At 35.7% G+C, this 18819-nt stretch overlaps 4 protein-coding genes across 5 annotated transcripts; 2 read left to right on the top strand and 2 right to left on the bottom strand.

The window, feature by feature from the left end:
* Positions 1-132: 132 nt before the first annotated feature.
* Positions 133-8946, top strand: LOC131686081 (uncharacterized). The gene is made up of 3 exons (XM_058970221.1): positions 133-1923; positions 6542-7415; positions 7473-8946. The coding sequence occupies exons 1-3, from the start codon at positions 426-428 to the stop codon at positions 8842-8844; spliced, it is 3744 nt and encodes a 1247-aa protein (XP_058826204.1). The 5' UTR covers positions 133-425; the 3' UTR covers positions 8845-8946.
* On the bottom strand, positions 2008-9060 carry LOC131686085 (aminopeptidase N). 2 transcript variants are annotated; one of them, XM_058970227.1, is made up of 8 exons: positions 8941-9060; positions 5884-5965; positions 4304-5223; positions 4166-4244; positions 3341-4104; positions 2902-3285; positions 2513-2827; positions 2008-2451 (listed from the first exon to the last, which is right to left on the bottom strand). In XM_058970227.1, the coding sequence occupies exons 2-8, from the start codon at positions 5953-5955 to the stop codon at positions 2187-2189; spliced, it is 2799 nt and encodes a 932-aa protein (XP_058826210.1). In that variant the 5' UTR covers positions 5956-5965; positions 8941-9060; the 3' UTR covers positions 2008-2186. The 2 variants fall into 2 exon arrangements, with proteins under 2 accessions (XP_058826210.1, XP_058826211.1); XM_058970228.1 differs by having other exon boundaries at positions 8952-8996.
* Positions 9061-10441: 1381 nt separating this feature from the next.
* On the top strand, positions 10442-14568 carry LOC131686084 (aminopeptidase N-like). The gene is made up of 9 exons (XM_058970226.1): positions 10442-10880; positions 10941-11629; positions 11684-11758; positions 11830-11910; positions 12174-12482; positions 12537-12717; positions 12779-13370; positions 13429-13706; positions 13759-14568. Exons 1-9 carry the CDS (start codon positions 10641-10643, stop codon positions 14461-14463), a joined length of 3150 nt encoding a protein of 1049 aa, XP_058826209.1. The 5' UTR covers positions 10442-10640; the 3' UTR covers positions 14464-14568.
* On the bottom strand, positions 14523-15252 carry LOC131686099 (protein NATD1-like). Its single transcript, XM_058970249.1, has 3 exons — positions 15087-15252; positions 14844-15032; positions 14523-14780 (listed from the first exon to the last, which is right to left on the bottom strand). Exons 1-3 carry the CDS (start codon positions 15096-15098, stop codon positions 14667-14669), a joined length of 315 nt encoding a protein of 104 aa, XP_058826232.1. The 5' UTR covers positions 15099-15252; the 3' UTR covers positions 14523-14666.
* Positions 15253-18819: the final 3567 nt, after the last annotated feature.

The raw sequence follows: 18819 nt of genomic DNA, 5'->3' as shown, positions 1-18819 counted from the left end.
CTTTTTTCCTTGAAACCTTTATAAACATATGTTATGAATAATATAAAAAAACAAAAATATCATCAACTGTTGGACATTAAGACTTTTATGGGATTGTTGACAAGAATTAATCTGCAGATGTCTAATTGAGTTACCGTACTTATTAATACCATCTCCTTCTTTATTATATAGCAAAATGCACGATCGTTGTAGTAGCTATAGATATTTAAACTATTCACTACAGGAGATAAGGAGCTCCGGACACACGATCTAAAACCAAAGGTTTAGTTGATAAATACCTTTTACATGTGTATCGCACTATAACTGTGAACGTGGATGCACTTAACTATGCTCATGTTACAGCAGGAGGCCTGTTTTATCATTCCTGTTGAGTCTTTCTACGGTGGCGGTTTACTTTACGCGGCGCTCTGTTCTGAAGAAAAGAGATGTACAGGATTGTAGTATTTATCACAACAATTTTTTTAACGCATCATTCTACAAACTTACAAACGCTCGGTGCTTTTATCACTAAAGATCAGTGTAAACAAAGTGATGTATTGCCAAGGCAAACACTTTCAATTTCAGTCGATTGCTCATGCCCTCCAAACTTCACCGCTGTTAGTGTCGATGGAATCCGAATTTGCCTTATACTTACGATGCCACAAATTTGGAGTAATACATGTGTTTCGTTTGGATGTACGAAAGATTTTTATAGTACATCAGAAAAGGAAAGGAAAGTTGTGAAAGAGTTTCTAAGGAAAGAAAACGTTTCAGAGTTTTGGATATCTGTACAAAAGGATGAAGCATTTAGTCTACCGTTGAGAAAACTTCCAGGCCCTGATTGGGGTACTCCACTAAATTTGGCTACTAAGGAGTACGATCTGAAAGTTAAGCAAACATCAGACGGAAACTGTTTGAAAGCAAATATCACGGACTCAAGCGTAAGTTTCGATAATTGTGCCAAATTATTACCACAACTCTGCATTTATCATGGAAGTACATTACTGCAATTGTACTGTTCGAAGAGTGAATATACAACTCGTTATAGTGATTACCAGAACTATTGTTTTAAAATAGTGAAAAGCGAGGCAATATTCACCGGTTGGGAATTATATAACGTCGATGGCTATCGTAAACTTCAGGTACATCGTGAATTAGTGCGAAAACACAAAATTAGTTGTGACAAAACCGTAGTTCAATCAAATTTAACAAATCAACTTGGAGCTCTATTCGCGGTGAAACATAGTTATTCGTCATACTTATACGTAGCTATTCAAGAGGATGGTACGATGGGTCTATACGAAAAATTCGATTGTGTAGCTTATGAACACGAAAGAAAAACGTTCCATAATCCAGAATTGATTTTGAATTTCGATCGGCTACATCTTAAATTGATGTTGGTAATATACTATACTAAATATTTATGGCGCGACCAGGATACAGACATTGGATTCGTATGCTATACAGATGCTGATGCAGATTTATTAAAGCAAGTTACTGCTCGGAAGATATGGCCACCGGATAGCGATGATGAATATGCTGATCAAACAATGTACGAATTGAAGCTTTATGGAGACTTTCCAGGCAATTATTGGTGTGAAGGTCATGCTGTGCCTAATTTTACACTCGTTCGTTCGAATACAGTAGTTGCTCAGAAAAAGGAAAACAATTTCCATATATATTCCATTTTACTTGACGTACACTCATTTGACCTCGATCGTATTCAACAAAAGAGTTATCTAAAGCAACTTGCTAAAACTTATAAGAATTATTTGGACATCAAAAGTAGTCATGAAACAGCCAGTCTAATCAAAGGAATGCAGATAATGAAAATTGAAAATCTAGACACGATCAATAAAACACTTTCGTTAATTATGCATGTTGCCGCAACGTTTAGCGGGTTGGATTTATCTTACGATACAAGCGGAAATGCAACATTTGAAGGTAAGTATTGTGAGATTTTATCATAATACTTGTACAATCTTGTATACAATTCATTGGAGAACACATCACACTAACAGAAAGTAGTAGTAGTTAACATTTTATTTATTGTAAGCACACAGACTTTACAGAAGCTGGATAATTTGTAATTCTCGCCAGTTATGTATACAAGCCTATAGCATCTTGTTAAAAAATGTACTTGTTTTCAACTTCAATAGGACTTATACCATCCCTTGAAGTACGATTCTGCTCTTAAAGCTTCGTTCTTATCCGATAAACTTTTCGTAGCTTAGTTTATGCTGCTTCAAAAAATTATCTAACCACCCTTCGATCACAGGTAGGTTTTCATCACTCCATTTTGTTTCCTCCTTTATGTTCTTCAAAGATTTTTCAATTATATATTCAGCTGTTCCAAACTCTCCCTGTCGTTGTACGTATAATTGAGAGACCATATCATAACCTTCTTGAGTGGTGAAAAGACCTGTCGCCGAGTTTATTAAATTATCCCATAACCCTTCTTGATCCTTGAACCTGTAAAAAATAAGGTTGCAACACGTTTCATTCAATGGTATAGCTTAATAGACATCAATACCGTAATTTTATGGAATCCCAATTTTGCTGCAGGAATTTAAATAGTGCCATATATCCGTTGGATCCACCAGAGAGCATTTTGAATATCAAGCTAATGTCGTTATCGGTGAAATTTCCATTGTTGTCCAACACAGTAATGTTTAGTAACCGATTTATTTTCGACGCCTGAATGGGACATCCGGCCAATGTTTTTAACAGATATGTTCTCTCGCTTTGCATTCTAGACTCGGGGAAGTTGATGACTCGTTGTAATCCAAATTCCCATTCTTCCTGAGTGCCCCATTTGAACACAGGACAGATGTACTGGTTGGCTACTCTAATGTTGTCGAATATAAAACCGAATAAATACATGAATAATGTGAATTAAATTTAACAAAACAATGCACTAACGGATTTCCAAGGTCTGGTTCAGGACTATCCATCCAGTTTTTGAATACTGCTTGGGCTTCTTCAATGCAGGGTTTGTATCCAGCTCTACAGAGAAAGGTTTTAGCCAATGACCTAAGATTGGTTTTCCATTTTGCCTCTCCTTCCAGCTGATCTTGAACTAGTTCTTCATACAATGGTGTAAGTAAAGTTCGTACATAAATTTCAAACTTTTTGTGTACTGCTGACATATCAATATGTCTGCCAATATGATCAATTAAGGTAAAGACAGGATTCCAAACCAGGTGATTTCGTTCGTACTGCATGAACAAAGTCATATTGAAGGCTGTTGCAAAACTGAGGTCTCCTGCATACGCTAAATTCCAAGCGTCATGAAGCAATTTGGCTCTAGGGAAACAAAGATCACTTAGTTTTTAGCTTAACTGTAAAATTTGTCTTTTACCTGGTATAAACCGGTATTTTTGCACGACCTTCAGCTGTTAGTAGATAGTTTGCAAGTAAATTCCAGTTATGTGCGTCATAATTAACAGGGAATGGACCAATTTCTTCCGGGTTGACTATAATGAAGTTGTTCGAGTCTGGAAGATTCTCCAATGTAACTTCTCTTATATTTTTCATCCATTTTGTAGCACTTGAATTTGTAAAATTTAAGTTATCTTGTCTAACTACTACAAGAGGAATCCACCATAACATCTTATCTTGTTCTGGAACATCATGCGGACGTTCGCGCAAATATAATCTTTGGGTAACACTTGCTGATCGCTTGTCATATGCTCTTAAAACGCTCACCATTGGTATGCGATCTTTGGTAACCCATGATTCAGCAATTTCATTAACAGTCGCCGATTCGCATAGCTTGTTATCCAAATGAGCTTGTTTGGTGAGTGCCTCCCATATATCGTTACTAACAAATGTTTTATACTCGCGATGCCTAATAAATTTCTGTAGACCTTTGCGGAATGTTTCCTCACCAAGCGTGTAGTTAAGCATACGGAGCACAAGTTCAGTTTTACTACAAGTAGTTTCCTGCTTCATGGCTGTAATGCGTGAATGAGGATAACGTTTACTAAATTCATAGTAAATTGAGTACAGTATAGTCATGGGCCATTTGCCTTCAAATTCTAATCCCTTGTCAATTTCGATAGCAGTTGAGGCAGACAAAAAACCGGCGAAAGCCTTATTGACATGGGCATCGCTCCACCAGAACTTGAAAGAAACAACGCATGTCAATCAACATTATTTGCAACTAATCAATATTTGGTCTTACTGGAGTAATCCATGATCCCAGCCATTGGTATACTAATTCTTGCGTGATGCCGTAATAACCTTGCTGTAGTTCATTTTCCCTGTGCAAAGAAAATACATTATATAATTGGGTTGTAACATTTAAAAATATATACCATACTTGAACACAATTAGTCCCCAATTATCCGCAGGTTTGACTGATGCAAAATTCGGTAATGCTACCACGTCCAATTTGGACAATGGATAACTAGCATTCCAGAAATTTGTAAGATAATCCATGATGGATTTGATTTTTGTGCTTGCATCCTTCAAACTTTCGTGAAACTCCTTCCTAGCCCATATTCTTATAACGGGATGGATATTTGTTTGTTCATCGTCGTATTTGATGACGACTAAATCGGATACCACAAATCCTAACGTAAAAGTTGAAATTGGGGGAGTTATTTTAAACCTGTCTGCCTCTTTATTGCCAGCTACGATTTCCGTACTTTCAACTTCCGTGTTGAAAAGGGTATGGAAGCCTTTTGGTCGAACGATCGTTACTGTGAATGGCACTTTATAAGCTGGTTCGTCAAAGCACGGGAAAACTCGTCTTGCATTATGTGGTCGAAAATATGTAGCGAAATAAGAATGATCTTGAATATTATCTCCATTTAACTGGTTATATTTGCCTTGAAATAATCCTTCGGTGTTTTCCCAAATCATTCCTTTAAACTGTATCCGTGCTTCATATACACCGCCAGCAGCAAGATCGTCATGCAAATATATAACAAGTAGAGGCTTTTTAGGTACTCTATCAACACGACGAATTTTAATGGCTGTAGTTTCACCGTTATCTGTATACTGTACCACATCTAAATTTACTTCATCGACTTGCAAATCGTTGTGAGCGTGAAGGTTAATTTGGTTTGTTCTTTTAGTGCATGTCATCGAAATATTGACATCGCCGAGGAATGATAACTGCTCAACATTGAGCTCTATTCGAAGTGTGTAGTTTATTGGAACCAAATCAGATGGTAATTTCGTATCGGGTATTAATGGATTGCTAGCTGATAAATCTATGCTACGGCGAACACGGTACTGAAAGATGAAATATTGTATATTAAGTGGAAATTCGTGTTAAACATATTTTCCGCGGTGAAGATATACATAATCGATTTTGAGTATTGAATTGAGAACAGATGTACTATATCTCGATTTATTTCATGTACTGTATCTGACGAAGGATGTAAATGTACACGGTACGTGCAAAGCAAAAATATATAATTATGAGATGCTTATTAAAGTCTAGTTTAATTTCTTGGGAATTCATTTTGTATGCATGCATTATTTTTCAATAGCGTTAGACTTTAAAAAAATTAATCCCTGTCAGCAATAATCGTCATTGGTAGAACACTGGTTGAAACACAGGCATTTGTTCAATATGAGTCAACTTCTAACTCCGGTTGTACAATTCATACACCACATTTTCGGTCTTATGTAGTATAAAAGCTATTGACAAGTAAGTATTAAAATGGTCCTAACTCACAAAGTGTGTTACATATTGAGAGCTGTAGACAGACATTTCTTATATTTTCACCAGTCATACATTACTCTTTTAGAGAAAATAAAATATGAATAGTTTCGTTTATAATGAAAAGAGCTTGCATGTTTTCGGTTTTAATACAGCTTTATCACATTACGGACTACTATTATACGTCTATTAATTTGATTGCTTATAAATCAAAAAAAAAATCTTACCTGCTTCCACGCATGTACTGGAATAGTTACATGTAGTAACAGACCGATTAATAGGATGTAAATACATCCCATTATGGCAAATCTAGAAATGTTGAAGTAGAAAAGCGAAAAAATGTTGAATTATAAGTTTTGACAGTTTTATTGTACATAGTAGGAAATAATCTGTTGCGGCTTAGCTTGATGTCATTGTTCTCGATTCACCTTCAGAATGAAACAATAATTCTAGTATGAGCGAACGACCAGTAGGTTAAAACTCAAATTAAAAAAAGCAAAAAATAATAATTTTAGTGATGCATAAAAAGGAATGAGCATATTTTCTCTCTATTCTTATTCTGTTGTTGTTCAAAGCTTTCTCTCAAATGACGGGGTAAAAATTGAGGCACTTGATTTGAGTTTTCGTTGCGCTATAGCATGCAAATTTAACCACGTTCAAGCCATATTGTACTGTTTCTTAGCTGAAGCCTTACATTCAGGTTCCTTGATTAAATTATCATATTCACTTTTAGAGCATGGCAGTTGTTGCTATAAAGTACATAAAACTTATAATTGCGAAAGTTCAATCAAAATTACTTAAGAAATTTCTAATCAAGTCATCAAATATTCGTACTATACAATTGATTGTGAATATTAAACAGTTTTATTATTCTATTACCTTTAGGAAAGTTACGTAATCTCAAGGAAAAATTACACCACTTGTTCAAAAATGCCAACAATGATATATATTGTTATAAAAGGATCAGTAGTTCGGAATTTTGCCTCCCAGAATATGAGCATGTGGGATTATCTTGGCCTTTGGCAAGAATTGGACAGACCGTTGCTTCTTTGAACTTGTGTCTAATCGAGTCTACTGGATTACCGCTGACGAGGAAATGTATGGGCGACAGATTATTTGGAGGAAACTGGCAAGAATTGGACATAATGTTTCAATGTGCATGGAGTGTGGGAGCAATCACTAAAAACTTGTTTGACTATCATGTAAAACCAACGAATTTCATCGCAGTTCAAGATGTCTTTTCAAATATCGTCAATATGATACAAGTTGCAACTTCGCTAATTCCTGCCGACATATTCTACCTCTCGAAAACGATAGAGAATATTAGGCCAACATTATTCAATGATAGTAATAATGCTGTTGTAATTGGCAATCAAAAAGAGAGCTTCTATTGTAGCTTAACAGCCATACTGAACAAGGTAATGTCGGTGAATGAATCCATTGTACTACGCTCTCAAGTAGCGCTCAACGCAACAAGCATTCTTTTGGATTCTGCAGAAGCAATAATAAATCAGATGTCACAGATAAACAGCTCTTTAGATATTTCTCTCAATGGTAATGTTAATTGTCTGCCCAATGGGTATCAGCACCTGAACAATGATCACGTGACTATGTTTAAGGGTTCAATATTATTGAAAACATCAAAGTTGATATTGTTGATAGCAGTTCCATCTATTGATAATATCGCTGGAATAGCACTACTGAAACCGCAAGGTATCAACGTTGAAAAGTATACAAGCTTCGATATGTGGCAGGAAAGGTAATGCTATTAGTTGGTAGTAGCGAATATATATATTAGTTTTTTTTTATTTTACAGGTTAATTTATGCGGACGAAAATGAAGAGGAGATAATGAAGGAAGAAGGGCTTGAAATAGCTGGGTATGTGCCGGGAGGTCTTTTGGAAAATATAAAACTGCTAAACAAACAAATGAATGTTACCAGTACTGTTAATTCAGAGTTGCGCATAGTTATATCCATCTACTTTAACGACAATTTATTTAAAGAAACAGATAATGGCACGATTTTAAGATCAAATAGTAAAATTATCAGTATCACGGTTCCCGGATGTGGTTCTGACTTACCAGGAGACTTACCCATTTTTTTTCGCGATGCCAATAGCAGTTGGAATGGCAGTTGTGGATATTGGGATTTTAAGCAAAATGAGGTGAATAATATGCCGAAATGGTCATTCAGAGGATGTAAGTTGGCACAACAAAATGGTAGTTTATCTTTATGTAAATGCTCTCATTTTACTCCGTTCTCGCGACTCATAACGGATATCCAGTATATTGAAAGTTTAGGAGTATCACAACACTTCATTGGTGACCAAGCAAATGTTGTCTTGGACATAATCACGTCGATTGGTTGTTGTCTATCCCTATTGGGTGTTGGCGGTATTTTTATGACCGCATTGGTATTCCCAATGTGGAGAACTAAAGCAAATTCCAAAATTTTACTTCAACTCTCTATGGCAATTGCCATCGAAATGATTATTGTCTTTCTTGACGGACCGGATATCGACCACGACAAACAAAGTAGTAAAATACATTGTACTTTACTTGGAGGAGCATTTCATTATATTATACTAGTAACGTTTATGTGGATGCTGGTAATTGCATATCTTCAATTTTTACGGTACGTGAAAATTCTTGGCCGACTACGTCCATCGCATTGTATTTTGAAAGCATCCTTCATGAGCTGGGGTTTACCGTTATTACCAGTAGTTGTGTTTTCAACGTACGACTATACCAATTATCACAAACGAAACAATGTGTCCGACATTTGCTATCCTCATGGGCCCGCTTTATATCTGGGATTGCTTTTACCTATCAGCGTTATTATTATAGCTAATGTTTCATGTTTTTTGCTAATTCTGTATAATGTTTTTTATGCTCCCGACAATTTACAACGATCCACAGATAAACATAGTACATTTTCACAACTAAGACTTTCATCTTTCCTATTTTTTCTTCTGGGCCTTCCTTGGATATTTGGAATGATAATCACTTTTAGAGCAGGGCCAATATTTTCCTATTTATTTTGTTTAACCGCGCCATTACAGGGATTTGTGCTGTTCATTTATTTTATAATTATGGATCCCACAGCTAGGAAACTGTGGGGTTTGAAGCTATTGGAATATAGATGCAGTAAATCTTCTACACACAACCTTAACATGTCTATGAAATAAACCATATTTATCTGGAAAGTGTTAACTTATGGTTTCTCGAAAACGCAACTAATAATTGATAGAAATATAAAAAAAAAGATGAAAATGTTTAGTTACTTGATTCTTACTGCGGGTAATCCTGTATAAGACAGAAATCTTCCTTTTGGTTACAAACGCTTCACGGTAAGGTTACCGACTGTTTAGTTGCAAATCACACTACCGACTGAGTACGAACCGGTATAGATACTGGACTAGAGAAGTTCCGATTGTTAAGAGCTGAAAAGTTCCAGTGATAAAAGACGACGCATTATTCAATTAAGTGAGTGATTTTTTATTCTGAGGCGATGCGAAATTTCTACAACAAAAGGTAGAAATGTGGAAGTTGCTGATAGTGTATTATCCAATTTCCTATTCTATAGGGTAGACGAGCCCTTATTCATCTCTTTAGTCAGGATGTCACACTATTTCGATTGTAACTCGGCTTACAGTGATTGGATTGCGCTGAAATAGGTATCAGCATACTTGCTTTGTTCATAATAATCAGTAACATAAAAAAACTGGCTTGGAAAATTAAAATACTCGCGTTTGAGCGAAAAAAAGTCCACTGCAACGTACCTTCATTCATCCTACCATTTGATCTATTGCGTTGAATAGTGATAGCAGACATTGCTCTAACTAATGTATTCAAATGGGTGTGATGAATACAAAAGCCAAGATGAATTAGGGCACAGTTACCCTACGTTCTGACCATTTTCACAACGAGTATGAAGAACGTGTTACCCGATTAATTGCATGTTTGGTTGTTTACATTGAACAAAAAATTTAGAAATGTGAATATAACGGTTAAAATATTCAGGTGAATATTTCCATTTTTAATTAAATCAATAATCAAACATTCACACAAGGAAAATAATTGAAATTCTCTAACAATAAAAGAGGTGTATATAAAAATTTACTTGTTGAGATATTATAACTTAAGTAAGAGAAAAGCGCTGGTCGGAACATCATCTTGCCCTTTAATATGATAGGCCCATTAGTGTGTCTTTCAGTACACCTGGTAGATCCAGTTCGTAGCAATGGGAACGAAATGCAAAAATAAGCCGGCCAACTAGTAGATACATGTAGGCAGTAGCGCTTTTCTCACTCTATAAGATGCAAGCTCTTTAAAATTTATGTTATGCTTGGTGGATGCAAATGACGAAGCGGACAAGATACAAACAACCACAATTTGAATTTCCAACTGTGTATTATAGAATAAAGCGATAACATTTTCGATCGTAATCTGTGGCACGAATTGAACAAATTGTGTGCGTTTGCTCTTGTAGTCATTCGTTCATTCAGTGTTGTGATCCGGTATTTGCACAAAGATAAGCATATACCTACACCACAATCTTCTTTTGAAATGATTCGTTCATAGTTGTGGATCATGATGCTGTGTTCTATTTGGCTTCGGAACGGAAACTGAATCTGGTTCGCAGGTGTTGGCCTCAATGATTCGACAAGCATTTTATCTCGCAAATACTACAGTTGTAGTAGTGATTGTGTTTCAGAATTCCTATATTTAAAAATCACAAAAGAGCAAATTCTGTATAATATTAGCCTACAATTGTACATCAGTTTGGTTTGAAAGTTGGTTGAACGTAGATGCTCTATCTTGATCAGTCTGAGCCTAAAGCGTACTTACATTTAATAATAACTTGCTTGTATGCAAGTTTTGGAATAACCGCAAAACAGTGTCTGCAAGTCTTGTTCAGCAGTAATAAATTTGGCACCTGATTTTTTCATTCTAATTCAGTGATGCGAAGTTCTTCACTAAAATGAATATAACAGATCAAGACCGTGGATTGGTTTACCGTTATGGTGAACATTCTGATTATAATACTACGGGCAGGTTTAATTTTACTTCCACGTCGCCTGAGGATAATAATATAGAATACTCGAGGAAAGGAGGATGTTTTTTATCAATTTGTCGTGGAATCAGCATCGCAGTTGTGATTTTTGTTTTCATATTTTTTATGTCGTTCACCATATTTTTCAGTACTAAGTATGCATACGAGGTAAGCAACAATAATTCGTATTCCAACACTATTTCATATATATTCCCATTTTGTTTCCAGCACAAGCCTAATATCACGTTAGAAGATTTTCTAAATCACCGTGCCTATCTAATCGACAAACGATCACGAATTCCAAAGCATGTTATCCCGAAACATTACAGGCTTTTTATTCAACCAATATTCAATGAAACGAGTGAACCTTTTTCATATAATGGAATTGTTTGGATAACTGTGACATCCAAAAGGCACAATAATAAAAGGATAGAGCTGAATGTGAAAAATTTAAACATTAAGTTAGAAGATGTGACAGTTTTAAAAAGTATAAGATTAACAAACTTAGATTTCGATGAGGATCTTGATTGGGATTTAAGCGATGAGGATATTTTGCCACGCATAAGAAACAAGCGCGATGTCGTTAACATAAATAAATCTTACAAAGTTGATGAGCACTTGAAATTCTCAACTTTTGCTTATGAGGGCAACAGTGGCATGATATCAACGGATTTTTATGCTGATAATGCCACAGAAAAAAACAAATATTTTCACCCGATATTTCCTTCGGATGACTTTGTCACAATAAAGATACTGGATTTGGAATTCGACGAATCAAACGAGAAAATGATTATCTATCTTGGGACCGAAATGAAAAAGGATATATACTACATAGTGAAAGTAAATTTTACTGGCAAAATGACTAACGACAAAGGATTGTATTTTACTCATTACAAAGATGGAGAGGGAAGCCATAAGTAAAATTATCTCGATTGACATTCTTGAACCAATGCAATATTCATATGTTACAGATTCATTGCAGCCACTATACTGGAACCCAACAATGCTAGAAAGCTATACCCATGTATGGATGATCATAATTTCCGGTATGTTTATCAGATTCCACCCCTTTTTGTAATTTGAGCATAAAATTAAACAAAAATAAATTTTGTCGTAGATCGCCTTTTGAAATTAATATCGCGAGGAAAGTTTATATGAATACTGCATCAAGCATGAATTTAGAAATGTCAGAACCAATGTAGGTATGCAAGTTCAACCGAAGTTTGAAAACGAACAAAGTATTTTTTCCCGCCGTTGACAAATCTTCATGACGATGAATCACTAGTTCGTTGATTCAATCCTATGGAGATTGAGTAAAGGGTCGCGAACAAATTGTATTTTTCGTTTTCGAAAATGGTCGCCGTACGAGATTTTCTCAGTTGCAACTTACCGTATTATGATTTCAAGTTTCATGATTGCGCCATTTACTGGTTTCTTATAGATATTTTACATTTTTTTCAGGGAAAATGATGCATTTGTAGTAGATACATACAATACAACAGGGATGGTTCGGGCATCCGAAATAGGTTTTATTATAACCGATATGTCACCTGAACGGTATGAGCTTACCCCAAAAGTTTATCTTATTGCTTATACTAGAAATAGCTATGACAGCTATATGAAAAATATAGTTTCAAAATTTGCAGCTGTTATTAATGTATACGAAAATTATATGCGAATGAGTTTTCCCTATCAAATGATCAAATATGTTACGATACCCAATACTGAAAGCACGGTACGTGAAATTAAGGAAGGAATGATTTTGTCAAGGTAGGTACAAACAAAGAAATTAAGTATTTTTATGCGTTCACTTATTTTTTGTAGCGAAAAACGTTTGATTAATGATTCTACATACTTCCCAACGCCAGAAGGTACGTTACTACGAGTTGTTTCCAACGAATTGGCAAGATTATGGATTCACAACCTTGCGGATTACAAAAATAAAGAAGTATATTGGTTGCATGAATCGATTCCCCTGTATCTAGAAGCAATAGCCTTGAAACACGTAAGAAATAGACTCCCTCCTCCATAAGTATCATGTTTTAAATACGTTATTTTGACACTAGATAAACAATGTTTCCTACAGCGTGGACGATTTTTTACTGGAAGGAAAACTGCGCGCTATGCAGGAAGAAATAAATACAAGAACAACTCCTCTGAATGTTATTACAAATTATTGGGAAGATGACGCACATTTTGAGCTGGTCAGATTCAAAGGGTTGAGTCTTTTGCGTATGATGAATTATACATTGGGCGAAGACATCTTTGACACGTTCATAAGAGAGTATTTTGTCCAAAGAATGAACAACGAATCTATTGATATCATAGAGATTCTCAATAACAACAATCGTCATACCGATGGTACTTTCAACAGTTTTTTGCATAGCTGGACAACTTTCGAAAAGTACCCAATTATAGAGATTAAACGTAATAATAATAGTGGTCATTTTGAGCTACGCCAGAAAATGATCCCATTCGAAGAGGAAATAAGCGAGCAAGTATGGACAATTCCAGTAACGTTTATCAACGATACCAACCAGCAGTTGTTTTCCGAGAAAATCCGGTGGTTAGTAGATTCTAGCAATTTACTTATTATCGAAACAACTTGTGAGTTGAAAACAAATAACACATGGGTAATAGTGAATCCAAGCGGAATTGGTAAGTTGGTAAATATGTAAATAAAAGTACACATTCAACTGCGCAGCTTTTCTTGCAGGGTATTATAGAGTTAACTATGATTTGGATCATTGGATGCAGTTGGCCTTCGTTTTAAACGATAATTTTAAATCACTTCCTTACGGCACACTAACTATAATTGTTGATGACGCTCTCAATTTAGCAAGGCTTGGTTTATTAGACTACTCCGCAGCTTTTAACGTAATCTCATTTCTTCGAAAAAATGACGAACTCTATCAACCTTGGAAAAGTGCATTGGAAAACCTTAAATTTCTTTACGATGCCTTGGAGGACCATCCTAGCTATAAGTATCTCGAAGTAAGTGATATCTATTTCTAATTTTACTATACTATTCTAATTCCAATTTCAGGCGTTTTTAGAGTACTTAATAGTTCAAACATATAAAAACACTTTAAAATCTGATGCACAAACCCGTAATCCGATGATAACCTCTCTGTTGGTAGAGTGGGCATGTCGACTGGGGGTTGCAGCGTGTATAGAAGATCAAAAAAGAATATTCACCGAAATATTCATTAACGAAACATTATCACCATTCGAGATTCCAGAGAATAAACTTTTTCTTGCAGCATGCACTACTATCAGGTATAGCGGCATTGACGAGTGGAAACTAATTAAGGAAAAATTTTTGACCTCTGAAGATATTAACCTTCAAAAAATTCTTGTAAGAGCTCTTGGTTGTAGTCGAGAAATAAGTTTGATCAAAAAGAACTTGGACTTACTCAGAAATCCTCAATTCAATATGTATAATTACCACATTCTTTCTTCCATGAGCCATAACAAGATAGCTCTCAAATATACACTGGATTATTTGTTAAATCAATGGATTGACATTCGAACGTACCTTTCATTGCAAGATATTTCCGTTCTGTTAAAGAAAATTTCAACAGAAAATGAGTTTACTATGTATGAGCAAATATTTTTCAAGTATTCATATACCTTTCAAACGATGGATAAAGAAATTTTGAAGCGTTTGCGAGACATGATAATGAAATTGCTTGTTTGGAAGAAAGAAATTGGCCCAAAAGTATATTATAAACAGTTAGCCATTGTTTGATATACTGCATTGGACACATAAATGCTTCAAGACGATAGAAAAAGAAGTGATCTATGGAGTCCAATTTAAAATGCCATAATATACAGTATTTAATTGTTACTCTTAGACATCCCTCTACGATATTCTACATTATTTTGTTGATGACATTCCTTTGTATGTGCTATGCATAGCATCTAGATTAGCAATTACAAATCTAAAAATGATTAATCAGAAATGTGATTCTTGAATCTGCTTTCATTTTCCTGGTAGTATTTTTTGGCAAAGCTGCAGATAATAGTTAAATCAAATTTTTCCTGTATTGCATAATGAATGACAGCCTGAAAAAAAATTATTCTATGAATTAGTTAGAAATAATAAACAATAATATCAATTTAGACTACCTCTGCTAATTGTTTACCCACTCCTTGTCCTTGGAAGAATTGTGGAACCTCGGTATGGTTAATAGTTATATTATTCTTGTTCTTATCCAGGGTGTAACTGACGTATGCCTTGTTGTTGTTTAGCTGTATACTGAACTCCGATAGTTTACAGTTATGCTCCACTTTATAGGTCTGGGAGCTTAGTTGACTCTTTAGGAAACACGTTAAAGGACGTGGAAAAATCCGTGATGAAAACATTAGTACCATTTTGTGCATCCTTTGAAGAACTAACGCGACAATTTATTTTGCTGTTTTGATTTTTCTTCCGGTTTTGAATAAGCTAAAATAAAAATATAAATAGACACTGCGTATGCTGCTTCGTTAGCCAAGGTTCCATAGGCGAATGCTTCGATAGCAGCTGGCGGTTCGCTATTAAGCCAAATTTACACCTTTTCGATCCGATTCAGCGCCGTGGTTGGACACCAATATTCTTTCATTCACATCAAATGCAAGAATTCACACTTTTCCGGTACGGTGTCGTGCTGGAGAAGTGTGAATACTCGCATTTAGATGTATAAAAGCAATATTGGTTTTCGTGCACGGTACTGAACCGACAACCGTCACGGAATCGGATCGGATAGGTGTAAATAGTGCTTTAGCTAGTTTTTTTGTATGTGACTCAGTGTCCAGTGACAACGTATTTGCATACAATTCGCAATGAAGCAAAATAAACTGCGTTACATAGCGGTACTTACCAGGGTGGCCAGATAGAATTCCTTAATATCGGTAGGGTCACTGAAAGTTTATCGGTAGTTATCGGAAGGCCGGGTTGTTGTCCCAAAACGTAGTATTGACATAGAATTGTAAAATACTGACTACACAGATCTCAGACCAAATCCAACCCAAAAAATGAATGTTGAGTAGGATGTGTCCAAAATTAATAAAAATCGGTAGTTTTCGGTAGGAATAACAAAATATCGGTAGTTTTGCCTTGGTCGTCTGTGAATCGGTAGGGAAGACCAAAATCGGTAGGACTACCGATAAATCGGTAGGTCTGGCCACCCTGGTACTTACAGCTGATCAACAACAGTAAATCCAGCTTTTTACGTGTCATAATGACGTTTTGAATTGTTTAGTTCGTAATACGTTTAATTTCTCTTTTTTGACAATAATCGTTAACGCCAGTTTGACAGCAACGCCCAGTTGAGGATGTCGTGCGTTCATTGAATAAACATCCAACGTATTGGACTAACGATGCCTTCCTCTTACTGACCGATTATTGTCAAAAAAAGGGCAATTAAACGTATTACGAACTAAAAAAAATTGATGGTTCGTAAAGAGCTGTATAGAGTACTTGACAATCTATAACTGTATTAGTGTGTTCAACGATTTGTTTTCCTCCACCTATCATAATTTCTGATAGCTGGAGGAAAACAAACCCCCAAGTAGTGTGAGTATAATCAGTTGCATATAACTACAAACAAGTCACGCTGAGACCAAAATTTGGTTTGGTATTTAATATTGGGCAATCCATGAGACGTTTCTGATCGGCTGATTATTTCTTGTTTACTTATTCTGACTTTACTCCGAGGTGTGCGATGTCCGACATTATCGTTGATTCGATCCAACATCAAACGCATCGGACTAACGAAAGTTATTTGTCGGACGAATTTTTCTGTTCGCAGGAGTACACGGAAACGAAAAACTACCTAAAATTGAGTTCCTTTGACTCAATCTCGTGGTATCGTGGGGGAACTTAAAATTAGGTAAACCGTGTTGAAGGTAGTTTCCATTTAACCACGTCAAAAATTACAACTCATTGATAGGTTTTTTATACTCAAATTTAAGTTGAATTTACCTAATTTTGAGTTCACCCCAAACAACTCAAAAGTACCTTCCTCCACGGAAGACCTCGACTGAGTCGAATCTCTCTTTTTGTTTTTGACAACACTAATAAGTGCGAAAGCGACGCACAACTCAAAAGTACGTTAAAAGAACTTATTCTGCAGGTTGTTTTATTTAACCGTGTAGACTTGTTGACAGAACCCACCGCTGAATTGTCAAACAAACGTCTAATGCAGAGTGTATGTAAGGAGAGTGAAGACAACTGTCATGATTATCCGTCAGTGATATTCCAAACGAACAAACGACCTGTCAAAATACATGAATTTGACTCGTTTGGAATGACACTGACAAATAATAATTGTTCCAATTTTGACAGTGTCGTCACTCTCCTTATATGCACTCAGGTCTAATGGATTGCCTAATTGCTAATATTGCTTTGAAAGTTGGATTTTTGATGCACTTCGCTATCACACTTTTTTCACTGTTGCCAAATTAAATGATATGAAATCGACAAAAAATTAACTTTTCGATCAAATAAAAACCATGCTAACCTACCAGATAGTAAAATTAAGAAGTTTGTTTTTGGCACTTTTCAATGTCAAAAATCTATCAGGTCAAAGGAGTTGCACTTTTGATCACACTTTCGATTCATCACACATTCAAATTGCAGTTCTATTTGGTGTGAACTGGGCAATACAAAAATTGTATTCTCTGAGTGAGACTGAAGCCAACATCAGATTCACTGATAAAAATTCACACGACAAAACCATATGAAACATCATTTTCATGTGCATTTCACATTAAAAAGCAACTCAAATGATTTTACTTCGAGCCTCGCATGAAAACCCAGTAAAACGTATTCAACACGGTGTTTCTCATTGTATTTATACAACATGCACATATACGACTGTCTTATCATTGAATGAGGATTGCCATGCTGCTGAGTCGTATAGTATGCACTTTTCGCATTGCTTTCGTGTGAAAAAACATAGTGCATATCTACATGTAAAAAAAAAAAAAGATTTCGCCGACTTTTCTGCCCAACAAATAAGCTGAATAAGTTTTTAATTTGGGAGAATAAACTTAATAACTGCTGTTGAAGCCATTATCCAGCTGAATTGGATGCCTTTAATAGGCATGGATAGAGCTAAGTGATATTCACTTGTAATGAATTTGGAAATCTTAGTGGTAATTGTTTTGATGCTAATGTGATTTTCACACAATGTTCGCCAGACTTCCACATGAAAATCACGTTGTCCACATTCAATTAGATATTTAAATGGCAAACGTGTCCTTTTCGTGTGTTTTACTATTGAGCCAATTGAAGTGATTTCCATATGATGTTAAATTGTTTAGTATTTTCAGTGTTGTTATTGTGCGGACTAAGGGCACAGAATCTCTGATATAAATGATCGCCTTCTCAATAGTTTGTTTACCATTTATCTGACACTGACAGATAAATATTAAACAAATGCATGGGATTGCGAGTCTGGATGCGCCACATCACTTTTTACGCATGCTGTCCGACTTCGCTACCAGCCTCCTGTCATGGAAGGCATCTCTGTACAGCCAGCATCACTGCCATGAAAATCAACAACACTTTTAATGGAAGCATCAAATTCTATTAAATGCTGTATTTGGTTACGAAAAAAGAGATTATAACTACTAGAGGGAGCAAAGCGCTGCTGTTTCCATGTATTCACGGACTGAAACATGGGGTCTCTCTCTAGCATATTGTATCCCATTACTTTGAAATGTGTGTACCCGGGGCAATATGTGTCAAACTAATGGGCCTAGCATATGTAAGAGCGAGATAATTAATTTTCAGTGTTAACAGCGACCTCTAGTAGTTATAATCTCTTTTGTTACGAAGTGTCGACTTTTTATTCGTAATTGTAATTTGTTTATTTGGGGGCTTTAACCAGATAGTCATTCGCCCAATTTTTTTATTCCTATGGTATCTAATCATGCCGCAAGATGCAGAACGTTGTTTGGAATGCTTGATTTTTGTGCATAGCGCCGAAAACAATTGTTTGCATTTTTCATCGCAACTTACCCAAAAAACTTGCACTACGGTCTTTTTCTCTGCGATCATATTACTAACTCGATGGGTATTTTTGCGGAAACGTGTATCAATACAACTGTCAGTTTC

Source organism: Topomyia yanbarensis, chromosome 2 (assembly GCF_030247195.1).
Source record: "Topomyia yanbarensis strain Yona2022 chromosome 2, ASM3024719v1, whole genome shotgun sequence".
Lineage (NCBI taxonomy): Eukaryota > Metazoa > Arthropoda > Insecta > Diptera > Culicidae > Topomyia > Topomyia yanbarensis.
This window is presented reverse-complemented; position numbering and strand designations above follow the sequence as displayed.